The sequence below is a fragment of the Phascolarctos cinereus genome, unplaced genomic scaffold (genome assembly GCF_003287225.1).
Source record: "Phascolarctos cinereus isolate Bilbo 61053 unplaced genomic scaffold, phaCin_HiC Scaffold_4;HRSCAF=312, whole genome shotgun sequence".
Lineage (NCBI taxonomy): Eukaryota > Metazoa > Chordata > Mammalia > Diprotodontia > Phascolarctidae > Phascolarctos > Phascolarctos cinereus.
In genome coordinates this window covers 254,142,709-254,167,137 of record NW_027555847.1, presented here as the reverse complement: position 1 = coordinate 254,167,137, position 24,429 = coordinate 254,142,709, and the positions used below count along the sequence as shown (strand labels likewise).

At 34.9% G+C, this 24,429-nt stretch overlaps 1 protein-coding gene across 1 annotated transcript in view; it reads right to left on the bottom strand.

The window, feature by feature from the left end:
- The window catches only part of AOPEP (aminopeptidase O (putative)), a 498,190-nt gene that overhangs the window by 39,348 nt on the left and 434,413 nt on the right, over positions 1 to 24,429 (bottom strand). The window contains 1 exon segment of the mRNA XM_020971658.2: positions 2,224 to 2,340. Within this exon segment, the coding sequence (XP_020827317.1) occupies positions 2,224 to 2,340 (117 nt within the window).

Genomic DNA, 24,429 nt, shown 5'->3' with positions numbered 1-24,429 from the left:
CTGTGCAACAGCCTAAAGGAAGAACACCATAGCATTACTAGTGAAAGACTTTCAGAGCCATTTTCAAATGCCCCCTTCAATTGCAGCACACTCTCATCCTCCTCTGCTTATCTTCTACTACCCACAAGGAAGGTAAAAAAAAACTGTTTTTTTGTCCCCAGGGAACATGGATATCTACTGGAAAGAAAGCATCAATCATCAGGAAACCTTGGTAGTACATATGAAATAAAGTCATAGTTCTATTGACCTTTTTACCAAATGACAAATAGGCTCAGGCTTTCCTCCAATAAAATGTTAACACTTTTATAACAGAGGGAAGGGACAACACAATTGAATGCCAACAGATTCCAAAAGACTACATTTAACCAACAGAGTTTTAGGCTGGCTAAAATCCTATTATTCTTCCAGTTCTACAAGACATTTCAGGGAAATCTCAGTGAAGCATTCACTTTGAAACAAGTAAAACTCTTTTGTTCAGGTATGTGATTATGTCTGCATGAACATTCCCTTAAAAGGGAACTGGGTGGCTATGAACTGATGCCTAATGAAAGCTGTCATGGTAACATACTCTAGTTATGTATTTGTTAAAGGTCTGCTCAGGCCTCAGTTTCACCTTGAAAAATAAAAGTTGGAGGTTAGTGCCATGACTTTGGACATCCATCCCGATTTTACTTGGGGGATTTGAAAACTTGGTGGCACCTTTTCAAAATCTTACAGTTTATGAAAAATGAATCCATTTAGGCTAGCAATTATAAGAAGACCAGCATCCATTTTATATCCTTAGAGAAAGGCAAGGAAAATCAGACCTGCCATCTCACAAGTCGTTGGCATCAAATGGCAACTCTACAGTGACAGCTTTGATCCTACCTCCTTGATTTGTCCACTGCCCATTATAGAATCCTGACATTTCACTGGTATTCAGCTATGATTAAAATATAGCCTACTGCTATAAATAGAAATGTCTGTTTGAACACTAATTAAAAATAACAGTCTGGCATTTGGAAACTCATATAAACAAAATTTAAAAAAGCTGAAATAAATAGCAACAGTTAAGATGTTGGCCTGTCCTTATTGGGGAAAAGCTATATCCTTGCACCCTGGAGTTTTCCATTAATATTTGAACATATGGGGGTTCTGAGAGGAGTTACAATGTCCACCTCACTGTTTTAATCTAAAAGTAATGAGACAGTTTTCTCAATATCTCTCTATTTTAATTATCATCATACAATTCCAATTATAATTTGATAAACTGGACACAATGACTTTCTACAGTATTTAGAGCAGTTTTTAATTAGACACAATTCAAACTCAGTTAATTTCTGAAGATTTAGTCCCTCATCTAAGAAATTTATATCCTTTGAAATGGCATGGTACTTAATAACCACATTTTTTCTAATAGCTGCAGGGAATTCTATCTTAAATCTGTTTCACATAATATTTCCCTTTTCACTGTCTTCATTTTCCTCCTACAATTATTAAACAACTGCAACATTCACTGAAATGCATTAAACTATCACAAATGCTTACACTGCATTCCCATTCCCCCTTCCTATATATATATGATATACTAAACAAAGAATAATTTTAGGGATAAAATAACTTTGTTTTCCCACAGATGTCCAGTCTTACTTTTCAAACATGGCTTTGATAGCTTTAGCTTTCATTTCCTTTACATATGGTCCCCTTCCTGTCCTAACTAAATGCAAACAACAAGTTCTAACAAATTCTGTCCAAGATTCATTAATGTGTAACAGCATCTCACTTTTGCCAACCTGCAAGATTACACACATCCCGCTCTAACTTTATAATTCAAAACCATTACAGGATATGATGTATACCTATGTTAACAGACATCCTCCCATTTCTGTCTCTGCCTGCTTATTATCCCCTGAGGACATGAATGTGAGTGTTCATAATTTAAGATATGAAAATGGTTAGGGACATCAAAAAGCCCCAATAAGTGAAACTGTCATTAAGTAGAATGCCATAGTGTCTAGGTAACACGAAGGAGGTTAATAGTGCACACAGGCAAGTACAACCAGAAAACAGATTAAGCAAGGCACACGTTTCTTGTGCTTCTTCACAAATAAAGCAAACAGTCACAGTTTTTGCTAATGGAAAAAAGTAGCTCGAATAGCCCAGGGTTCTAACGGAATGCTAACATTTCTAGCCAATAGCTCAGACACTCTGTTTAATATCTCATTGGGGCTGTTAATGAATTACCTCTGCATCCTGCTCCCGGAGGTGGTACGTTTTCTCTAACCTCTTAAGAATTCTGGGACATAATGTCTTCTCCTCTAGCAGAGACTCCAGAAGTAAAACCAGCTGGTCTGGAAGAAGCTAAGAGTAAAATAAAACGCATTATGAGAACAGAACTTAGTTTACTGAGTAATTAAATGAAAACATACCAAAGACAACAAGTCTAGGGTGACCTACATAATTATAGTATGTGCCTAAAATATAGGAGACTTTAGAGTTGACTTTTGTAAAACCTCTGAATTTATATTGTCTGTATTCCGAAAGACTCCATTCTAGGGCCTAATTAAGCCTCATTTTCCATGGCTTTTCATTTCATTTCTATTTTTAGAAATGACAAAAACCATGGTTATCTTAATGAAACATTATCACGGTTTATTAGGTCCCTTTCTTTATGGAATGTCTATGTTAAGTAATGCCATTTTGCTGGAAAGGATAAAGAAACAGAAAAAAATTCATTTAAGTATATAATTTTAAGAGCCCACACATATTTAGGCACAGCAGTTGGGAAGAGTCTGTCATTCAGTTTTCTAAAACTGAGATACTGGAAAAATGTTAATACATATGTAATATATTAGGACATAAGCACTATGTCTCAGTTCCTTCCTAGTATGTATGTGTGTGTGTGTGTGTGTGTGTGTGTGTGTGTGTATACACACACGTATAGATATGGATATATTTGATTCTAACCTTAGACAAAATTTGACAGTTCAAGAAAATAAAGGCCAAGAGAAACAAAACCATAAGGAACACAAGAGACTAAGTACTTAAATGCTTCCTATAACAATAATATTGTACAAACAAATAAATTATTCAAAGATAAGCCCATTTAAAATATACTCAAGGGTTAGAAAACATCTACTGTCTAGACTCCGATAGGCAATTGGATAGACAACCCATAGAGCTTGTCCATCAATGTGTGTGTGTGCAGATGTGTATGTATATTATAGATACTGCAAATGGATACTGAGGTAGGCTAAAAAATGAACATCTGAAAAAATGGGCTGAATTTACTTTTGGAAACTTTAATGTTCTTTTAATGACTCCGAACTTCTCCTTGAAACAAAGGCTCACTTTTTTAACGCCAATATTCTTTTGATAACTGTTTATAGCTGTTAGTCATGTAATACTATGATCTCTTAAGAACTGAAATTAGGGATCACCTGAAAGGCATGGTAGGAAAGAAAAAGCTATATAATTACAAACAAGGAATTATGAAGGAGAAGCATATTATCAAAAAAATACATTTCAAAGAGAATATTGATTGGTGACATAACTGAGAACAAGTGATAACTCATGGGTCAATTCGCATGCTCTACTGGCATTCCCTGGAATGTCAGGAGACTTGAAGAAAGCCACTAGCTTGTTAGGTGGATTCCCTACAGCAAACTTAGGAAAGAATGTAGGCAAGAGTCAAACTTTGGACAACATGGGCTGGCATGGATGGGTTACAACCTGTATTGGAGAAATACCAACATCACTGAGATCACAAATTCAATGGAATACTAAGAGTGCTTCACCCAATTAAAATACAAAGATCTGGATCCAGAGGTAAAAAGTCTATCACTATCCACTGGAATAAGCCAAAGGATATCTCTAATAGGAACAGAATTATTAGAACCTTCTAACAGGATGAACAATGTTGTCCCCACACTCACAGAATCACTAGCACTTTCCTTTCCACTTTTTAGAAGTGACACATTTTGATGTTTATGAAATACTTTGTAAATACAAAAGTTCAACATAACTGATTTTTAGGCTTTAAGTTACACAATTGAAGCTTATGAGATTTTTAAAAAGGAAACAATTTGAGGTCTTTAAGATGCCAACTCCTGGAGCTATTTTTTCCTTATCCCTATACTTTCCTCTTTTTTTAAAACAAATAAATATGGAGGGACTGATGCATTCAGGGCCCTCTGCTGGGTACTGTAGGCAATATATCAAAGATCCTGCTTTGGGTGTATCCTTGACACATGATCACGGCCAAGTAGCTTAATCTCTCTGAGCCTCAGTTTCCACATCTATAAAACACTGTTAACATCTATAGGACTTTATAAAGTTATTATGAGGATCCAATAAAAATGTATGTAAAACACTGTCAACCTTGGTTAAGCACTATATAAATGTCAGGTATGATTATTAGTATAGTGGCAAAAAAAGCACAGTGTTTGGGGATGGGTAAGTAGTGTGATTTGGTTGGTACCCAGGGGAGTTATGTCTGAAACAGTAGGCTGAAACCACACTTAAAAGGTATGAAAATCCTCTTACAAAGGTATTTTACAAAACACAAGTTGTTATGCATATGCTGATCCTGGAAAATCAGCAACAGTATGATAAAAAAATAATCAGGCAAATTGCTGACCTATCTTTCACAACACCTGTAAAACATGATACTGCAACAGAATATAAATTATCTATAAGGAACCCCTCCCTTATTTGGGAAACAAACACAAACAGAAACTAGTTATCTCCTAATTCTGAGAACATCAGAGGAAAAAAAAGGCAAGAAGAAAAGCCACTATCTTCCACCTAACTGTTCTGTGCAGTCCCAACAAAGAGCGATTGTTGTAAGTCAAGTTTGAGAACTGATTTAGAACAATCTAATTCAATTCAATTTATAAAAGGCAAAGAAACTCTGAGTTAGCCAGTTAGCTCAACAAAACCTCAATTACATCCAGTTACAAGAATTTCTGTGCCAAACCAATGTAAAAACTTTTCCACCTTTTTCAAACTCCATCGTATCAAAAGAAAAGACAAAGGATCGGAATCTCAACACCAGCTCAACTACTTACTATAAAACATTTTGAACATCTGCTTAACCTCTTTTTAGCCTCAGTTTCCTTTACTGTAAAATAAGGTTAGACTAAATGATCTCTGAAGACCCTTTTTAGCTCTAATAACCTACATTCATAGGTCTGAGGGTCCTAAGTTCTACTCATTATGTAAACATGAATGCAATATTATATCTAAAAGAATTATTGATGGTTTTTCCAATAAATTTCACTCAGAGAAAATATTTAAGACCAAGTCACACATTTCTGAACAGGTAATTGAAAGTTCGATAGGATGGGGAGGAAAGTGGAAGACCTTTTATCACAAACATCTTGGTGGGCATAAACTTCAAACTTCGTCCTCAAATTTAAATAAAAAGCTAAGAGGTAACACAGATACACATAAGCACATTCTTTCAACTTTTTCACCCTTTCCAAAACAGGAAACAGGTCTGCTGGATGCAAGACCCAGCTTGTTCAAAGATGGGCAAAATTCAATGTGGGATCTTTATAAATACAATGAACACATTCCATACTAATGTTTGCAGATTTCTTCTTTCTAGTTCTTTGGAGTAGAATTCTATGAATTACTCTACATGAGAAATAAATTGTAGCCATCTGTCCTTTAATTGTTCAAAAGTTTGTGTACTCCCCACCCCCTTTAAATTTAGGGAGAAATGTGTTTTTCTAAACAAATGGATACAGTGAAACACAGAATTAGGATTCTTTAATGAATGCTTTAAATTAATTCTATTTTATATTCTTTGATTTTTAAATTATGTTAATTTCAGTGTCTTCCTGGTATTTTAAAAAGAATTTCAGACTTTCTAAAAGTGCTTCAAAACAAAATGGCACATAAATAGCTTGCTATGTAAGGGCACCTCACAACTAAAAGAAATATGGCAAAAAATAAAAATGTTTAAAAACAGTCAAAGGATTTCTTATACTATTAAATATGTTCAGAACACAATATTGCATTGTGATAGGAATCTCTCCCTGGCAGCTGGTGTGATGGTAATGGGAGACATATTCTGTAGACTGTTCTACTCCCACCCATATAAAAATCAAATTACTTCAATTTCACATGACTTTTAGGGCAATTGTGTTTTGGTATACCAATGCTGGGACATATACAGGCTCAACTTTGTTACCAAATGATCAAGAAAAAAAAAACTGAAGCGTTCCAAGCAATATCTTCCATTGCCTTAAACGTGACTAATATTACTTTCTTTTTCCCTACGGTTCACAACCGCACAGTTCACAACCATATCTAAACAGCGACAGGAATAGAAATCTGTTTTCCTTTACTTGACAAACAAGGGGTTTTTTTTTTGCACTGGTTTTTTTCCATGTGAAGACCAGGCCAGTACTTTCAAAATTCATCTGACTCAAAACCTCAACCAAAATAAGTCTGTGGAACACCAACACTGCGTGTGTACTTGAAAGAGAGAGTCTCATAAAACCATAAAACCTGTCCGACAAAAACAGAAAAATATAATGCTTAGTTCCATCAGCCAACTACAAATGCCATTTATTGGCACTTCAAAGCTTTCTACTCTTGCTCTAAATCTGGAGAATGCCACAGTTTCTAATTAATGAGAAAGGAGGAAAAAAGTCTGTCTTGTATTTTTCTCATCAGCCAACTTAGTGGTAAAGCAAAACCACAAGGCTTGAACGGCTTGGAGGAGTTTCTGCACAGGCCCTTGGAAATAAAATAAGAATTTTCCAAACCCATCTCAACCTGCAAGAAGCACAAAGAAAACAAACTCTGACACTTCAAAACTCTTAGTGATGTTGTTACAAGGTCTTCAAACCTGACTCCCAGAAGACCACCCACACAAATGAGGTTGCTGTTATTTCTTGCATGAACATCATGCAGTAAATGCCAGGATCCCCTCTTTCCCCAGAAAAATGTCACTAAAATATATGACTACTGACCTTTCACAGGCATGAAACATGACATGGCACTATGGGCCTGAGCATCCCCAGCCGCCTGCCACTGCCTGCCCTGTACCCCAAAGTCAGGGCAGAAATCAGTAAAGGAATACAGCTGGTCAGCTGAATATCTTATCTGCGCCAGCCTGCCCTTGAATGAAGTCATTGAAAGCCTCCTCAGAGGGGAAATGTGCCTCGTACTAATGCAGCAGCCGATTGACAGTGGAGTGATTTCTATTATTACTCCATTATCACACTGGGATCTGTGCCTAAATGAGGCAGACTTCCTCCCTGATGCCGTTTCCTTTTATCCTGGCTGGAGCCTAAAAGGGGATCAATGGGAGCAATACATATGATGTCACTTCAATTTACAGCTATTGCCTCCCTCTCCATTGTTCTCTGTCTCACATATATAGATAGATCAATTCTTCCCAAAAATGGTTAAAAAATGCTTAGAGAGACGTCTTCTCCCAGAAAAGGGTTCTCTGCTATATTTGTCTATGTTACTAGGGCAGGAACTGTTTACACTGAGCAAAAACAGAAGAAACGGGGAGGGGGTTGGGGATCTCAAATTCTCTTGTATACTGAAGATTTGCTGGCTGAAATTCAACACAAACAAGGCCCAAACCAGAATTAAAGCAATATGACCTTTGAAAACCATACACAGAACAGCTTTTAGTTGCAGTGACACAATAGAAACCAGTAGTTTTCTTTTCCCTCTTGGATTAGGGAGGTAATTGCACAGACAGAAAATGCTTTTTTAATTTAATTTTTACAAGAGTTCCCTCAAAGTCTAAAAATTTCTTCCCACCCTTGTCAGAAAACAGATCCCCTCCATAACATACCCACCTACCTACCCAATGATCACTAATCAACAGCTGTGAGAATGAGTCTCATTCATAAACTTTCAACATCAATGGAGACAAGAAAGCCCAGGTACTGGTGTACCAAGTAGAACTCAGGAACAAGACCATCTTGATCTGAACAAAAACAACAAAAACAACAACAAAAAAGAGAGAGAGAAAAAGAAAATAAGAAAGAGAAAGAAAGAAAAGAAGAAATTAAGGAAGGAAAGAAAGGAAAGGAAAGTAAGAAAAAAAGGAAGGAAAGGAGGAAGGGAGGAAGGGAAAAGCTAGGGTCTCAAGTACCCTAAGTCTCTGTGTAGACATTCTGCCTTCAGGGTTGTTTTCTGATAGATACAATTAGACACAGTTTTCTTTTTTTCTCCCAATTCTTCAACATTTTTATTTAAAGTTTTGAGTTTCAAATTCTATCCCTCTGTCCTTTCCCTCTCCCTGAGATGGTAAGCAATCAGATATAAGTTATACGTGTACAATTATGTAAAACATTTCCATATTAGTCATTTTGTACAAGAAGACTAAAATGAAAGAAAAAATGAAAAGAATGTGAAAAATAGCATGCTTCAGTCTCAGTTCTTTCTCTGGAGGTGGGTGGATAGTATGCTTCATCCTTAGTACTTTCACACTGTCTTGGATTATCGTTTTGCTGAAAATAGCTAAAAAGTTCACAGTTCTTCACTGAATAATACTGCTGTTACTGTGTACAAAGTTCTTCTGGTTCTACTCACTTCACTTTGCATCAGTTTGTGTAAGTCTTTCCAGGTTTTTCTGAAAACACCCTGCTCATTGTTTCTTACTGCACAATAGTATTCCATCACAATCATTTATCACAATTTGTTCATCCATTTCCAAATTGAAGGGCATCCCCTTGATTTCCAATTTTTTGCTGCTGTAAGTATTTTTGTACATATAGGTCGTTTTCCTTTTTGGTTTTATCTCTTAGGATACAGACCTAGTAGTGTTATTGCTTATGAAAAGGTATGCATGGTTTTATAGCCCTTTGGGAGTAGTTCCAAATTGCTCTCCAGAATGGCTGGATCAGTTCACAATTCTAACAAAAGTGCAATAGTGTCCCAGTTTTCCCACATCCCCTCCAACATCCAACATCTTCCTTTTTGGTCATATCAGCCAATCTGATAGGGATGAGGTGGTACCTCAGAGTTATTTTAATTTGCATTTCTCTAATAAGTAGTAATTTAGAACATTTTTTCATATGACTATAGACTTTGGCTGAAAACTGCCTGTTCATATTCTTTGACCATTTATCAACTGGGGAATGACTTGTACTTTTATAAATGTGACTCAGTTCTCTATGCATGTGAGAAATGAGGCCTTTATCAGAGATACTTGTTATAAAATTTCCCCCCCATTTTCTACTTTCCTTATAATTTTGGTTGTATTAATTTTGTTTGTGCAAAACCTTTTTAATTTTGTAACCAATATTACCTATTTTACATTCTGTAATGCTCTTTGTATCTTCTTTGGTCCTAAATTCTTCCCTTATCCATAAGTCTGACAGATAAGCTATTCCATGCTTTCTTAATTTGCTTATGGCATCACCTTGATGTCTAAATCATGTACCCATTTTGACTTTATCCTGGTATACAGTGTAAGATATTGGTCTGTACCTAGTTTCTGCTATTTTTCCCAGCCATATTGTCAAATAATAAGTTTTTGTTCCAAAAGTTTGGATCTTTGGGTTTATCATATACTAGATTACTATGGTCATTTATCATAATGTAATTTGTATCTAACCTATTCCACTGATCCACCACTCTATTTCTTTAGCCAGCACCACATTGTTCTGATAATTACCTCTTTATAATGCAGTTTGAGATCTGGTATACCTAAATCACCTTCTTCCAATTTTTTTTTCATTGATTCCCTGGATATGACAGTTTTCTTAAAATAAAAAGTATCCCTTCTTTGCAAACATTCAGAAAGTTATAAAAGTAGAAGACAAGATAACATACATATAATTAACATCCCATCCACACCCTCACCTTCACTTATACCTTACAGAACACTGGAAAAGCCTTTCCAAATTTTACCAAAAATAATGTTTATAATTGCTGTACATTTTTATCTCTATTGTGCAGTCTTTTGTATGAAAACAAAGCTTTATCTCCTTTAGTGTTGTCAAATAATATGAACAAAGCATTCACATAAATAGCTGCTATTAACTGGGATACCGTATTAGGACATTTTAAATGCAGTGTGCCTCAAGATTTAATCTGAACCAATATTAAGGACTGAAGAAACAAAATCAGTGTCACATGCTACTAAAATGAAAATTCTTTTGAGGTGAAATTGAAATACAATGCCCCTAATTTTTAAAAAATATTGTTTAAGAGTAAATAAAGTCTAAGTCTGTAGTGTTGTTTATTTGTTTCTTATCTAGACTAATACTCTATGCCAAATTCTATGAAGGCACTGACCCCCATTTAATTTAAACTTTCTATATCACTCAGCACCTAGTATAAAGGCTACAAATGGTAGGAGCTTAGTAAATGTGTCCTTTGCACGCTATTTCTGACACTGAAACAGATGAACAACAATTAAAGTGTCTAGAACTGTATCTCCAATAATTTTTTTACATCAGTTAGGCAAACATAAGGTACCAAGGTATCTATTATCTATGAAGTTGTTAATGTTTTAATTATTATAAAACACGGAGATTTTGTATGTTTGTAATTGATTTCTGAAGACATCTCGAAGTGATTTTTTAAGCATCAATAAACCATGTTTTAAAAAAGAAAAGACAAGTCTGACCCATACAAAGAAATCTTTTGATCTTAAACTCCACATAGAAAATTATGAGGCATAGTGAATTACTTCAACATCATAATCTAAGCACAAAATCATATAGGAAATACTATTTCAAGAAGTAACAATGGTATCAACTTTAACAGAGTTAAGTTGTCATTAACATGAAGTATATGATGATGATGATTGTGATAATATATAGTGCTTTAAGGTTTGCAAAACACTTCAAATGTTATCTCATTTGAAATATTTTTTCAACACAAAAAGTGTATAGATGTTCTCATTAAAAGGCTTCAATACTCAAAAGGATTAAAATAATGAATGCTTTGTTATTTCCCTCTATTACCTTTTTTTGTTATCTACATTACATATAATCCAATGTAAACCTTCCCTCTTCCTAAAAAGCCACTTATAACAATCTACTATACCTTTTTGAATACTACAGAAAAAGAGATTTTTAAATACTGAAACTGAGAACTCAACAAATATTCTGGAAGAAAGAAACATCCTCAGTGATAGTGGTACATTTTTAAAAAAGAATTTTCTCTTGCAATATGCAACAGCCAAAGTGACCAGAGAGAATCCATTTTTATGAGTTTAATACTCATAAATGAAAATGAAATATCTTTTTTAAAGACAACTATACATCTCTATGCTATTCATCCTCTGTATATTCCCATGACAACACGCTGTGGTGTATTACTTATTTTTTTAAAAAACATTTTGCACATTTTCTTCAATAAATTCATTTAAAAATTTTATAACTAGATTGAGATGATATATTTTACTCTAATTATGACCATGTATTAGTCCACTGATATTGCTGAAAAAATACTAAAAACTTTTTTTTAAAAAAAATTACCTTCCTAATTTTTTGGTGAAGTGATATTCTCATACTGCCTCAAAGGTTTTGGAGTTATTAATAAAACTTAGCCATAAGAGAACTGTAATGCATATGAAGTAGGTGTGAACTTACTTTACTCAGTTCTTTAAGTTTTCTTACCAGCTATCTTGCATTGGCAGTTTGGATTACCTTTTTTAATTTTTATTTTTTTTAAAGGACAGCTGACGCCACTAATTAATAAGATGAAACATATTTTATTAAACCATGTTGCAAAATATTTCCAATAATTTACTTAATGGACAGAAGATTCACTTAAGAAAAAGTCCAACATCTGCAATCCAATCTAAGTGCACTGAAACATCATAAATGATTAAACCTATATGCTTTAATGAAGTGCTGAGCCAGCAAAATGGACACCAGGTGGCTTCTAATGCAGGTTTAGTCAGGTTCTATCTAGCCCCAGTGTTCACAAAGAAATGTTTCCTCATAACTTTACCCTTGAGCATAACTGCATTTCAAAAATAATGCCTAATTTTAAAAGTCCCAACTTCAAAAGTCTATTCGTACAAGCACACAGATAGTATTAATGAGAAACATAACAGATGAACAAACTTTTACATATTAGGAAAGAAATACTGCTAAGGTTGTGTTCCTTGTTCCAACCCAGATCAAGCGCTGAGAATATCTGACTGACAGATTTAAAGGACAGCAAAGTTAAGGATTACTTTTTTTTTTAACTTTGGTACTGAAACTCTCAATTCAAACAAAGGACTACTAATGTTTTTACACCTTTTCAAAATGACTTTAAAAAAAAAAGAGCTATAAAAAACTTAAATCAGTTTGACAACCTTAAAGTGCTATGTAAATGTGAGTTGTTATTTTATCTTATATCCTAAATTGTATGAACCATGAACTTTGTACTGTTAGTGAAAGATTATTCACTGGAAACAAAACACAACTCTGCACATTACCATTCTCCCCCATTTTCTCCGCCCAAAAAAGGTATAGTTTAATTTCTTCCCCAGTCTTCATATTGAACTATTTTCCTATGGTGGAAATAGACTACCCCAACAAAGCACCTCTAAATTAACGTGTCCGTGTGGAAAAATCTTTGGACAAATATCACCTCTAAGACTATTCAGCCCCTAAAGAGAATGTTTCATTAAGCAAGTATAAATAAAGATAAAAATTTTTGAGATCTTATGGACATTATTATCTTAGGTACCATGTGTGTAAAAATAGAATCTTTTCATCCTCTATTTTTAAAGCAAAGTGTTATTGTGTTAAATGAAACTGCTCTTTAACTCAGATGCCCAAAAAACACGCATGCTTTCAACACCTAGCTTACTCAATATTAAATGTGATTAGTTGGTGCTGCTGTAGTTAACTGTTCATTTGCCTAGAATATTCAGGGAGTTATTATTCCACGAATTTGTAGTTTATCCATAAAAACTTAATTTATGTTCCCACACTGCTAAATTCTGGCCCAGAAAAGATCTCATTTCTTCCAAATTTGAGTAACACACATATTTAATAATTATAAGCCTGCAAATATTTTATCTTGTAAAGGATCACAGTGTTGAATTATCAACTATCCCCTAGGAATATCTTAAAAGAAGTCTATACCCAACTTCAATTTTAACCAAGATAACTGTTTCTTAAAGGTGCTTTAAAGCAAATAAAACAGAAATCATAATTCACATAGCCATTACAATTGATTCATGCATGCCAACACACAAGCTGCCAATTAATTTCTATCGTCACATTATCAGAAGTAGAAGAATTTAGCATTTCATTTTTGCAGCTGTCAGGAATGTAGGCAAAACAAAAAACCAGGATATTACAGAAAAACATTTTAATGCTAATACTGACAATTTTGTAAGGGATTTGAGAAAGGAAAGAATGGTAAATAGATTGGTAAAGAGAAGTCAATCGATACTCTAATCTGTGGCAGAGAATAGATAGCTGATCGAGGAAGAAAGTTTTCCTTTGGGGCCTTTTTGATAGGGGTTCTAAAATATATATATTTTCTATAACTCCAAAACCCAAAGATACAGCCTACATAGCTTATCAATGGGATTCTGGCTTCTAGTATCATTTCTGTAGTTTTCCTACAAAAGCCAAACCAAAGTCAAATCTTGCGTGCATGCCTTTCATTTTGGTAGTTTCTATTCTATGGGATTCCAGAGAAACACACCTCAAATGCTTAGTGTTTAATTGTGGTTGGTTAGAAGGAAGTGGTGCATTGGCAGAGGAGAGGGAAAAAAAGATTAAGAATATTGCTGAAGGAGAAAAATATTTTTTATTTACACCAAATTCTTCTGTTTAGTGTAACGTATCCTACTTAGTCTCTCTTCTATTTCATAACATGATCAATATGTTTTTGAAGTTCAGAAACAAAACATATTTAACTCAAATTATGAACACCTTTGGGTTCCATCCCAGATGTTTTATACCCTCCTTCCTGCTTTAATTTAGAAAAGTTTTATATGATGCAGATTGCTATTAACTGGAGGTATCTCTAACTTTATTGAAATTCATATTGTTGGAAGGTGAACATTTGGTAGAAAATGTAGACTAGGAATTCAACCGACTTATGAGAACTAATAGGGAGGCTTTTAACGTCTTCCTATCCCTTTTTCTCTGTCCAATTACAACAGCTCACCTGATAAAAAAACAGTTTAGCATTTACATGGAATAAAAAGAACTGGCTGGCTCTTAGATGCAAATATTATGGGTTAGGTGCTCTCACACACACAAATAAGAAACAGAATGTTGAAAGTAATGTAGATAATACAAAGAAGCTAAATCTGATTGCACTGTAGTTGAGGGGTCTCTATATCCTAATGTTAAAAAATTAAACACTGCAATTCAGAAGCTATTTACTGATGAAGAAAACTGACTTTGAGACATTGTGCTTTAACACAAATTAGAAAAAAACGTTGAAAAGGACAAAGCTCAAAATTTTAACAATTCAAGAGAATACAAACAACATAATATTACATCTAATTTGTGCAATCACTTGTAAACAAGTTCAGCTTAAACTCATTACATTGAAGCAGCCAGAAGCTTAAATAGTACCAGGATATTTGAAATGTTGCCTTTATTCACTGCCCTAGAAATATACTCCAGGTCAAGTTCTCAAAATGCATTCGATGGATTAAAGTCTAAAAACATGTGAAAGGATCATTACTAATAGTAGCTAATTATGGACTTAACTCCATTACGAATAAGATACTCCTTTCATAGATGTCTGCGACAATGTGGTTAAAACTGAGTTGTGTTTTCCATTGTAAGCCATAATTCTCTGTCAGCTACAATCTTAGCCATAAATATATCTCTAAAAAATAGCAATTAAGATTTTTAAATTGCTTGGTGTTTAAAAAATTATTAGTGAATAATACATGTGTGTAAAACTCAAGTTTTATTTAGTATGGTAACAATTTTTAAAAGCACTAAGTAATTTTCAATATCAGAAAATATTACCTAATTAGTGATTTTTCTGGTTGTCTAAATTTTTTTCACTTAAAATATCCAATATAAAAGCATCAGAAGTCTCTCTCCATCCTCCTACCCCCACCCCATCTTTTAAAATGTACAATTTAACTTGGAATCTTTTAAAAACTGTATCTGTTTTATATGTTATTTTTCTGAAATAGTTTTTAAGGAAATTTTCATGCATAATTTGAATGGCAAAAAGATCGTCTCCAAAAGTAGTTCATGCAGTTACTTTCCACACGTAAATGAATTTCTGTTCCCATTTTCAGTACATCAAACAGAGTGAGACCAATCATATATGACGCTTTCTTAAAAGTGAAACTTTATTCAATTATGTAAAACAAATCCATATGATTGATATATGATCAGTATTCATAATGATAATAATTGGATACTACCTCATGGTAGGAATAAAACTGAAAACATTTTGTAGATGCCACACTGGATTGTTATTTAAAATGATACATAATTCCTACTATACATAGAATATATTTTAGCACAATCAGAAGGCCAGCTGGTCAACTGATTTGATGATACAGGTATTCACTTTGGAATTTTACAATTATTGAAGCAGTTACATTTTACTTTAAAAAAATGAATGTCAATCTCTTCAAAATTATCCACACTTTTCTTTCTACTCAGAAGCAACTAATGAAATACTAAGGTATTTAACACAGACAATAAAGAAAGCAGTTTTCTTCTGGAAACCACACACTCATAATTCTTGAAGTGCAAAATATTTTGGATGTGATCTAATTCAACCTTCTAATTTTAAAGATAAAGAAACTGAGGCCCAGAGTTTAAATGATTTGCCCAAGGTCCTATGAGTAGTAACAAAATTAGCATTCAAACTCAAGTCCAACTTCAAAATCTTTCCAAGAAGTCTGCTAAGTACTGAGATTATGTACATCTCTGGGAAGGCAGGGGCATTCTTCTGGACTAAAGGGTGAATGAGTAATTTCAGAAACAACAACAACAACAAACAACAACTCTAAACTTTTGCAAATTGTTTACATAAGAATATAATTTGCAGGAATAATTTATGCTGTTCTTCTAATTTTTATTCTTGGAAGGAAAAGTCACTTGAATCAACTCATTTCTGAATATCTGTTAACCTGTTTATCCAAAAAGCCCCACTATCCATTATGTACTTAAGAAGCCTCAACAATGGCACTTACATTTCTAAATGTCCTTGATAGCTTTAAAAAATGTGTTCACAAGTGTTCTAACTCTACTGAATAAATTGACAGCCAGCACTACCTAACTCATGTGAATTTTGGAACTAAGCAGAAATACTGTTCACAGGTGAATTACTCTGGACACTATAATACCTATAATTTGTGAGTTGTTAGTGAAGACAGCCACTGAACTATGGAAGCAAACTTATATTCTTAAGAGTGGAAAAGTAGATGGGAAAGGACAAGAAAATGGGAAAATTTAAAAGTACCAAAACCTTCTCTCATCCAACAAAGAAATGAAAGCTCTCTCATTTGATGGCCACAAACCCCAGGACAGTAGGTCCCCACATGGCTGTCATATTTATCTAAAGCAAAAATAAATAAATGAATAAAATAAATCTTACTTACTAATGTTTATTTCAGGCAGCAGACTGGTGCCTAGAGTCCTTCCACCTTATTAGTATTTGGGTGCTCTGGTCATCTTTCACAAAGCTTAAGTATGTGCTCTCTTCTCTGTTTTTCTTAAACCAATCCCAGAAGAGACGCAGCATTGCTCCTCCCTACAAGTTGCACATTTTGGACTGGTAGTGATCAAGTTCCTCCTTCCCACCCTATACCTCATTTATGAAAGCAGTTTCTTCCTCTTCTCTCTGGACTGTCATCTCTTACCCAGTAATTACCCTAATTAGAAGGTTTAATCTCAGCATTTAAACAACCTACAAACCAGTTCCAACACAGCCTGCAATTCAAATGATGAAGAGAACTAAGGCAGTAAGAGGTATAGCAATTTTATTCCTAATTTATGAAATGCTGAAGATCTCTTCTCATTGCTCATCATATTAAAAAAGTCAACCTTGTACTAGTACCTTTTCACAAGAGAGGCATCATTTGTATTTGTGTGGAAAACACCATGGTTATGTCAGCTGCAGTAAGTGAAAAATATTGGCTAATACTACGCTCCAAAGTTTGGTAAGCAATTAGAAGCAACGAAAGCTTCTGAGGCACCACCAGGTGGAAAGTTGCAAGACCCATGGTAATAAGTCAACACGGGGAGGTTTTGCAAGAAATGTTTTCATGCGGCATGCAACTTCAATTAGGTCATGCAAAGAAAAACATAGCACGTTTCCATTAAAAACGTGTATGATTTCTAAATGACGTAGGCATAAATCATTAATTGCTCACAATGACATTTATATTCACATAAGCATGAGTCTACTTGGCACTATAATACTGTACGATGTCTGAAAATTTCATTTTCACAGGCACAAGGGAAGCTTCAATGACCTATATATAGTAGGCATTGACCCAGTCAAGTTACTATTATCCACAGGGCATATTAAAGAAGCCCTTCTGTTTTCAGGACTGCAGACAAAAGTTAAGTAGCATAACTTAAAAGAACAAAAATCTAAGCTTTTAACTAAGATGACTACGTTTGGGGATTAGAGAAGAAGCTACACTGAGGATTCAAGTGAGTAGCACTTGTATCTTGGAAGTATTACAAGGAAACGTGGGAAAATGAGTTTAGATCACACAGTATCAGGAATCCAATTCATGGATGTAGGCAAATAGTTCTATTTCCTTTAGAGAATTTTAATACCCTTCCCTTGTTCTTCACACTGAACTTTCCTCATTTTGGTCCTTGATAAAGGTCAGAACTCACATTATGATAGCATCATATAGCCTTTTCCCAGAAAAAAAATCTTTTAAACACATAGCAATTACTGGGCAGGTATAGTTCAAGTAGGTTAGCAAATTATTCATGGCTCTTTTTGTTGTTGTTGTTGTTGTTAGTAAATTGACAAATGTGAGTTTACATGTTGCAGTCTGATTAAATAAATTGTGGCATGGATATAATCGATATATTAGGCTGTAAGAATCAACAATTATGAATAATTCAGAAGCCGTTGTATGAACTGATGGAAAATTTTAAAAAGCAGGGCTGGTATATAAACATGCACAAAAACGACAGCAATGTAAATGAAAACACTAGAAAGAAACTGACCTCAGATTAAATGTAATGAACACTACTGATCGTGGACAACATGGCTGTGGGGGGGGAAGTCCGCCGTCAGAGAGGTTAGGGTAAAGGAGACAGAAAAAGGATGCCAAATGCCACATACACGGATAGACATGGTTGTGTTTCCGTAGTTTTTATTTAACTGTTTTCCTAAGGCAGAGGGGGAAGGGAACAGAGGGGGAGGCTATATACTAGAAAATGAGTGTGCTATAAAGAACAAAGGGCATCCATAAAGCTTTTTCTTTTTGAAAGAAAGATATTCCACCAGCCCATAAAATAAAGCATTCTTATTTTTATTTGCTAGAACTTGTCTGATCTTGAAAGCAGTCTGCTTATATAACTTACCTAATAATTTGGAAGTTAAGGTCATCTTTTTTTTTTTAAACCAATCAACTGGTATGGAGGCTTTCCGCAAAAAACTCTTCCTTTTCAACATATTTTTTTACAAGTGAAGATTGTTTAAAAATCAACATCAGACAAATTTAGTTTTTCTTCACACAGCATTTTTGTATCTGCATTAACTGGAACATGGTATAAACTTTTTAACAAAGCAAAATGTTGATATAAGCATTAATGAGAAACTTTTAGTACCTTAATTTTGCACATCATTTTGATTCACACTAAAAATTTTCTCATCTGTAGTTTAATTTGGCAAACACCTGAAAACAATCTACCAGATAGGAAAATTTGGATGTTCTTCTAAGAGTTTCAATAAAATTCAAGCTAAAACAGCTGGAAAACTGATAAAGTCAAATCTCAACAGTTCCAAAAGTTAATATAAATCTACCTAGCCCGAAAAGCTAAAGCTAAAGAAATAAAAGGTGATATCCTTTGACCCTATCCAGGGTTCATAAACTGGCTCATAAATTGACAAAATCAAACATGTGAAAAATGAAAATAATGTACTTATGGCATTGTGCAACAGATGAAACATATGATAAATAATTTTTCCCACATTCTTGCATATTAAATGGTTTAACATATATTAAATGGATAGGGATGGAAATGTTTCAGCCAGCCACAGCTCAGATTTTACTCACAAGAATGGGAGTAGTATCTAATTTAAACCAAGAACAGCACCAAATTTACACTCTCCTACAAGTAGTTATATGTAAACATTGCAAGTTCAGTTATTTTTAGTGATCCTACCGTAATCACCAACCACTATGCTATTATACTATTCATAGTGCAATGAAAACATTTCTCCCAAAGAACAGAATTCCTTTACAAGGAAACAGCTAATTTTTTAGGGCTAAAAAGGAAACTAGAGACAGGTAGGATCCCATTTTAGCATAGGAATTCTGCAGTAAAGCATTTTAGAACAGAGTAAGGATGTTCCTTTGAAAGACAGACACAATCTGACTTAAGTTTTCAAATATTTTAAGCTCCCAAGCTCTATTAAAAAAATCCCCACCCGAGTAAAGATTGAGAAATAAATCTGATGTCTCCACTAAGCCACTCAGTTTTTCCATATGAGTCAGAGAGCTTAATTTCAAATGCTAAAGAAATTAGTCTTATTCATTTTTTCTAAATGCATATGAAGCCTACTAAAGTCATTAAAAGGCATCACATATTTTTTAAAAAGTCTAAGTATCTATCAGTATGAGGAATCCAGGATAGCTATTTTTTCCAAAATGATTAGTATAAATATCATATGAGAGGCTGAGGCTGAAGAAACACTATAGAAACATGCCAACATGCCAATATTCAAAATCTCAACAGCACTACATTACAGAAACTTTTCACAGAACCCACTTCCATCACTGAGCCAAATGATGAGATTCCTATTACATCCATTTCTTTCTTCAATACTCATATTAGTAGTTCCTATAGGCAGCATACTGTGAAAAAAAACTTGGGAGTCAGAAAATGTAAATTTCATTTTTATCATTTAACAACTATATGACTTTGGGCAGCTCACTTAAATCTGAGGTTCATTTTCCTGAATCATAAAAAAAAAACCCAACCAAACCCCCCCCCCAAAACAAATAACTCACCTATCCTATAGGACTGTGAGATGAGAAAGTGTTTTGTCAACTGTGAAACACTAAACAAATTTTAGGGTTGATTTGATCAAACTGTTTCCCACTATTAACCAAATAGCACTGCCTCAGTCTCTGGCCAATAACACTGGAGGAAGACAACTATTCATGCCCCAGTATTTAAACATCTGCCAAGAGGTGGGTTATACTCACAGCAGGGATGACACCCATACATCTTAATATTCAGACGACTAGTTCAGCAATGCAGTCGATACCTGAGTGGATTTCTTTTTAAACTCCCTTCTCCTTTCCTCCCCTATCTGCTTCAATTTCAACATGTATTTATAGACTAGTGGTGAGTGCTACACACATGTGATCACACCAAATAGCATTAGTTCTCAGGAGCACGCTGCTCTATTGTTCAGTGGAAAGCCAAGAATAGCCCAAAGCCAACTCAATTTGTACAATGGCTAAACATAAAATACCTCACACACGGAAGGCAGCACAGTTATAAAGTAAACCCTTAACGCATAATTTCTTGCCTGTTTCAATGTGTGAGCCCTGGAATGGCCCGGATAAGATTCTTGAAGATTAGTATCTCCAAAAGTTTCACAGAGAATATTACCAAAACAGCAGGCTAGTGACATAAAAGTCATAGGCAGTACTTCATATATACTTAAAGTCAACCGAGTTCAAAATTAGAATAAAGAATTCAGTGTTGTATGGACGCTTAAACACTATGTAATTAATACACAGTTGTCTAGTTCACACAAATGCTCTAAAGAGAGTGCACTGCTGCCCAACACAGCTATGAACCATAAAATGTTACTGAGATAATCTTGGGTGTATCCATCTCTCAATCATAAACGCCAGAAAAGCCAATAAAGGTTGAAGTATCAGGAACACTGAAGGGAATGAAGAAAAATGATTATGTGCTAGGGCTGATTGTGTTTGCTGTGGCAGAGACAGGAATGCTCCTTGGGGCAGGGACTGTCTTCTTCTGCTCTTTGCACCCCCATTCTTAGCACAGTGCCTGACATATAGCAGGTGCTTAATAAATTTTTATTGACTGATTATTGATTTATAGAGGAAGAGACAAAACTATTGGAACTGCCAATGGATTAATGGAGATTTGTTATGGAAAAATAGTGATAATTCAAGAACTATGTTGGAAAGAGAAAAATTGATGAAAACTTAATGGTTTAAAAATTGTTTTGAGTCTTAGGGCAGGGTGGATGGATAATTAAGGTCCAATTAATATAATAAAGGGCAATGAGGAATGTGTGACAAGCAGATGAAAGAGTGCAAAGGACTCAAGTTGAGGATGAGCAAAGATGATTTTACAGAAAAAATGGGAGTGAGGACAGGAATCCTGGATATTGAAAGATGGCACATGTGGACAGTTATGAATTAGGAAGAGCAGTGAGGGAAGTAAATCTGAAGAGCAGAATGCTTAGTCATAAGCAAATGCACAATTAACAAGATGGTATAGTGGAAAGAGCGCCGGTTTTTGAATTAGAGGACCTGCGTTCAAACAGCAGTTTGGTCACTTATACCACTGTGACCTTGGGAAAGTTATTTCATCTCTACTGGTCTCAGCGTGTCACAACAAAATGAAAAAGGTTGCACTGCATGATCCCTAACATTATCAAAACATTTCTAGCTCTCAATCCTACAATCCTCTAAGAAACCAGTGTCCTTAACAACAAGACAAAAAGGCATCACCACTTTGTGATGCACTGCCCCATACTTCTTTAGGTACCACCTGCTTTTCTAATGACGTACTCTACCACCACAACGAGGCACTTTAGGTTGATTTAGTAGTGGCTACTGTACGATGATCCATCCACACTCACCTTTTAAGAATAATGGCATAAAAAAGTGATTAAACTGCTTTTGACCCAGCAACCCTACTACTGGTTACATATCCTAAGAATGTCAGACAGAAACCATGGTCAAATACAATCACAGATTCTAGATTTTAGAGCTGAAAGGGGACTTCGTGGTCACCTAATCCTACCGCTTCATTTTACAGTAAATGAAACTGAGACCCAGAGAAATCAAATGATTCCACCAAGGTCACGCTGGTATACGTGACAGGGCTAGTATCTGAATTCAGGTCTTCTTGCTCCAAATCCAGTACTCTCACCATTGTACCTGCCACAAAGAATACGGCTATGAAGACGGCAGAGAACAGAATAAAGTGGTTACCCTACGATTGGAAAAAGGTCAACTATGGTATATTAACATAATGGATTATTATTGTGCAGCAAAAGAAATGACAAAAGATGAAGAATTTGTTAGACATTGTAAGATTTATATGAATTGATGCAGAAAAAAATAAGCAGGACCAATAAAACAATAAAAACAATGACTATGCTAACAACATCAAAACTTGAACTGAAGACTACTGGAAAAACCAGCAGAGGTCCTAGAGAAGAAAGAGATAATGAAATATAGCTTCTCTTTCATAAAGGAGAGGTTAGTGCCTGCCAGGGCAGAATAATATACATTGTCAGACGAGGTTTCTGTACCAGGGTCTTGATTACTACTTTCTGCACAAAGGGGTATACGGTAAATGACTGTGACATAAAGACAAAACATTTTCTCTTAAAAATAGGGGTGTGCATTTGTAAAATGAGTGGGATCGAATCAAAACATAACAAGGAGGCGACTGGTGTATAAGGAATGAAATTTATGAAACTCTTCACTGATTAGACCCAGCTAACTTAACTATTTAAAAAATTCTCTTTCTTTCTCTTTCTTTTGCTTTTTGGTGCGGCAACTGAGGTTATGTGACTTGCCCAGGGTCACACAGCTAGTAAGTGTCACGTATCTAAGGCCACATTTGAACTCAGGTCTTCCTGACTCCCAGGGCTGGTGCTCTATCCACTGTGCCACCTAGTTGCTCCCTCAGAAAGAATATTTCCAAAACAGCACATACACTTAATTTCACAAGCTAAGGAAGTCATCAATAGGAAATTTATTATCTATCCCAGAAAAATAATCCAACAGGTGATGTAAAGAATTACTATAAGCACAAGGAAATGTGAGCCAGCTGCTTAGCACGTTTGCATTTTCCTCCAAATAATGCCTTTACCCAATTGTTTTTACTGGAAACCCATTCATTATCCTTCCCTTAACAGATATTACTATTTATAAAAATAGAAATATAACATGAGAATATGATGCTGAAGGGATTCACATATCTATACCAATTGGTAGTATCATTGCTTAAGCTGATGAAAAGCTATATAGAATTAGATATGGTTTAACCTATAGGACTGTGTGATAGGAATGATCCTGATGATCCTCCACATTTATACAGACTTTCTTCAAAATAAACTCAGAAGTATTTGCACATTTAATATATCATTTGGGCTCACAACAGTATTATAGTCTGGAGTACTATAATCTAGGTATATTAGATGGAGTAACAGAGAAGTTAGGTAACTCATTCAAATTCATATTTTAAGATGTTCCCTCTTGGATTCTGCTGGTCACCAAACTCAAGTAATATACACTCTATGTAGTCAGTATCTACTCCATTATCTTAGGTAGTAATTAAAAGAGGGCAGTGAGTTCATTTTTCTCTGTGTTGCAATGTTCCTTCTCTTCTACCAAATTAAAGTTACAGGATACCATATAAAGTTAGCTACAAAAAATGAGGATTTTTTATAATGTGAAATATACCACTTAGGTAGGCATTACTTAGAGTAAGAGAATATGAATAACTGTTCCTGCCTTATTTTGTGGCAGTTGGCTATATTTCCCAGCAGCAGCCATAAGAAACCACTATCATTACAAAGGCACTGAGTCACCCGAATGAGGTCACTGCAACAAAACCCACCACTGCGACCACATCTTCTCTTTCGCCAGGCCTTTACCACTCTTTAAATGACTGACTGACATTCTGAGTCCCAAATCACTGTTCCTATATTTTAAACTATTTGGCCCTGCATATAATAAAAACAAATGTATTTTCAATCCTCAATTTTAGGAGCACATTTTCTATCTCATTCTGAAAGTAAGGCAGGCTTCTCTCCCTCCCCCCCTACTCCCCACCCTCCTTAAATATCTTTACACTTCTAGGCCCAAGTCCAATGAGTTGGTAGGTACTCTCTAGTACCCAAATTTTGTGCAATGGAAATTTAAAAAAAAAAAGAAAGTAAAAAAGGTTGGGTGGTTAGATCTGGTAAAGCCCTCTTTCAGAAATCTGGCCTGCCATATTCCTTTGCAGTGGAATTGTAAAGCTAGTAAAGGCAAAAACTCACAAACAAAACAAACCACAAAAATAAAATGAAATGCCACAGGCAACAATG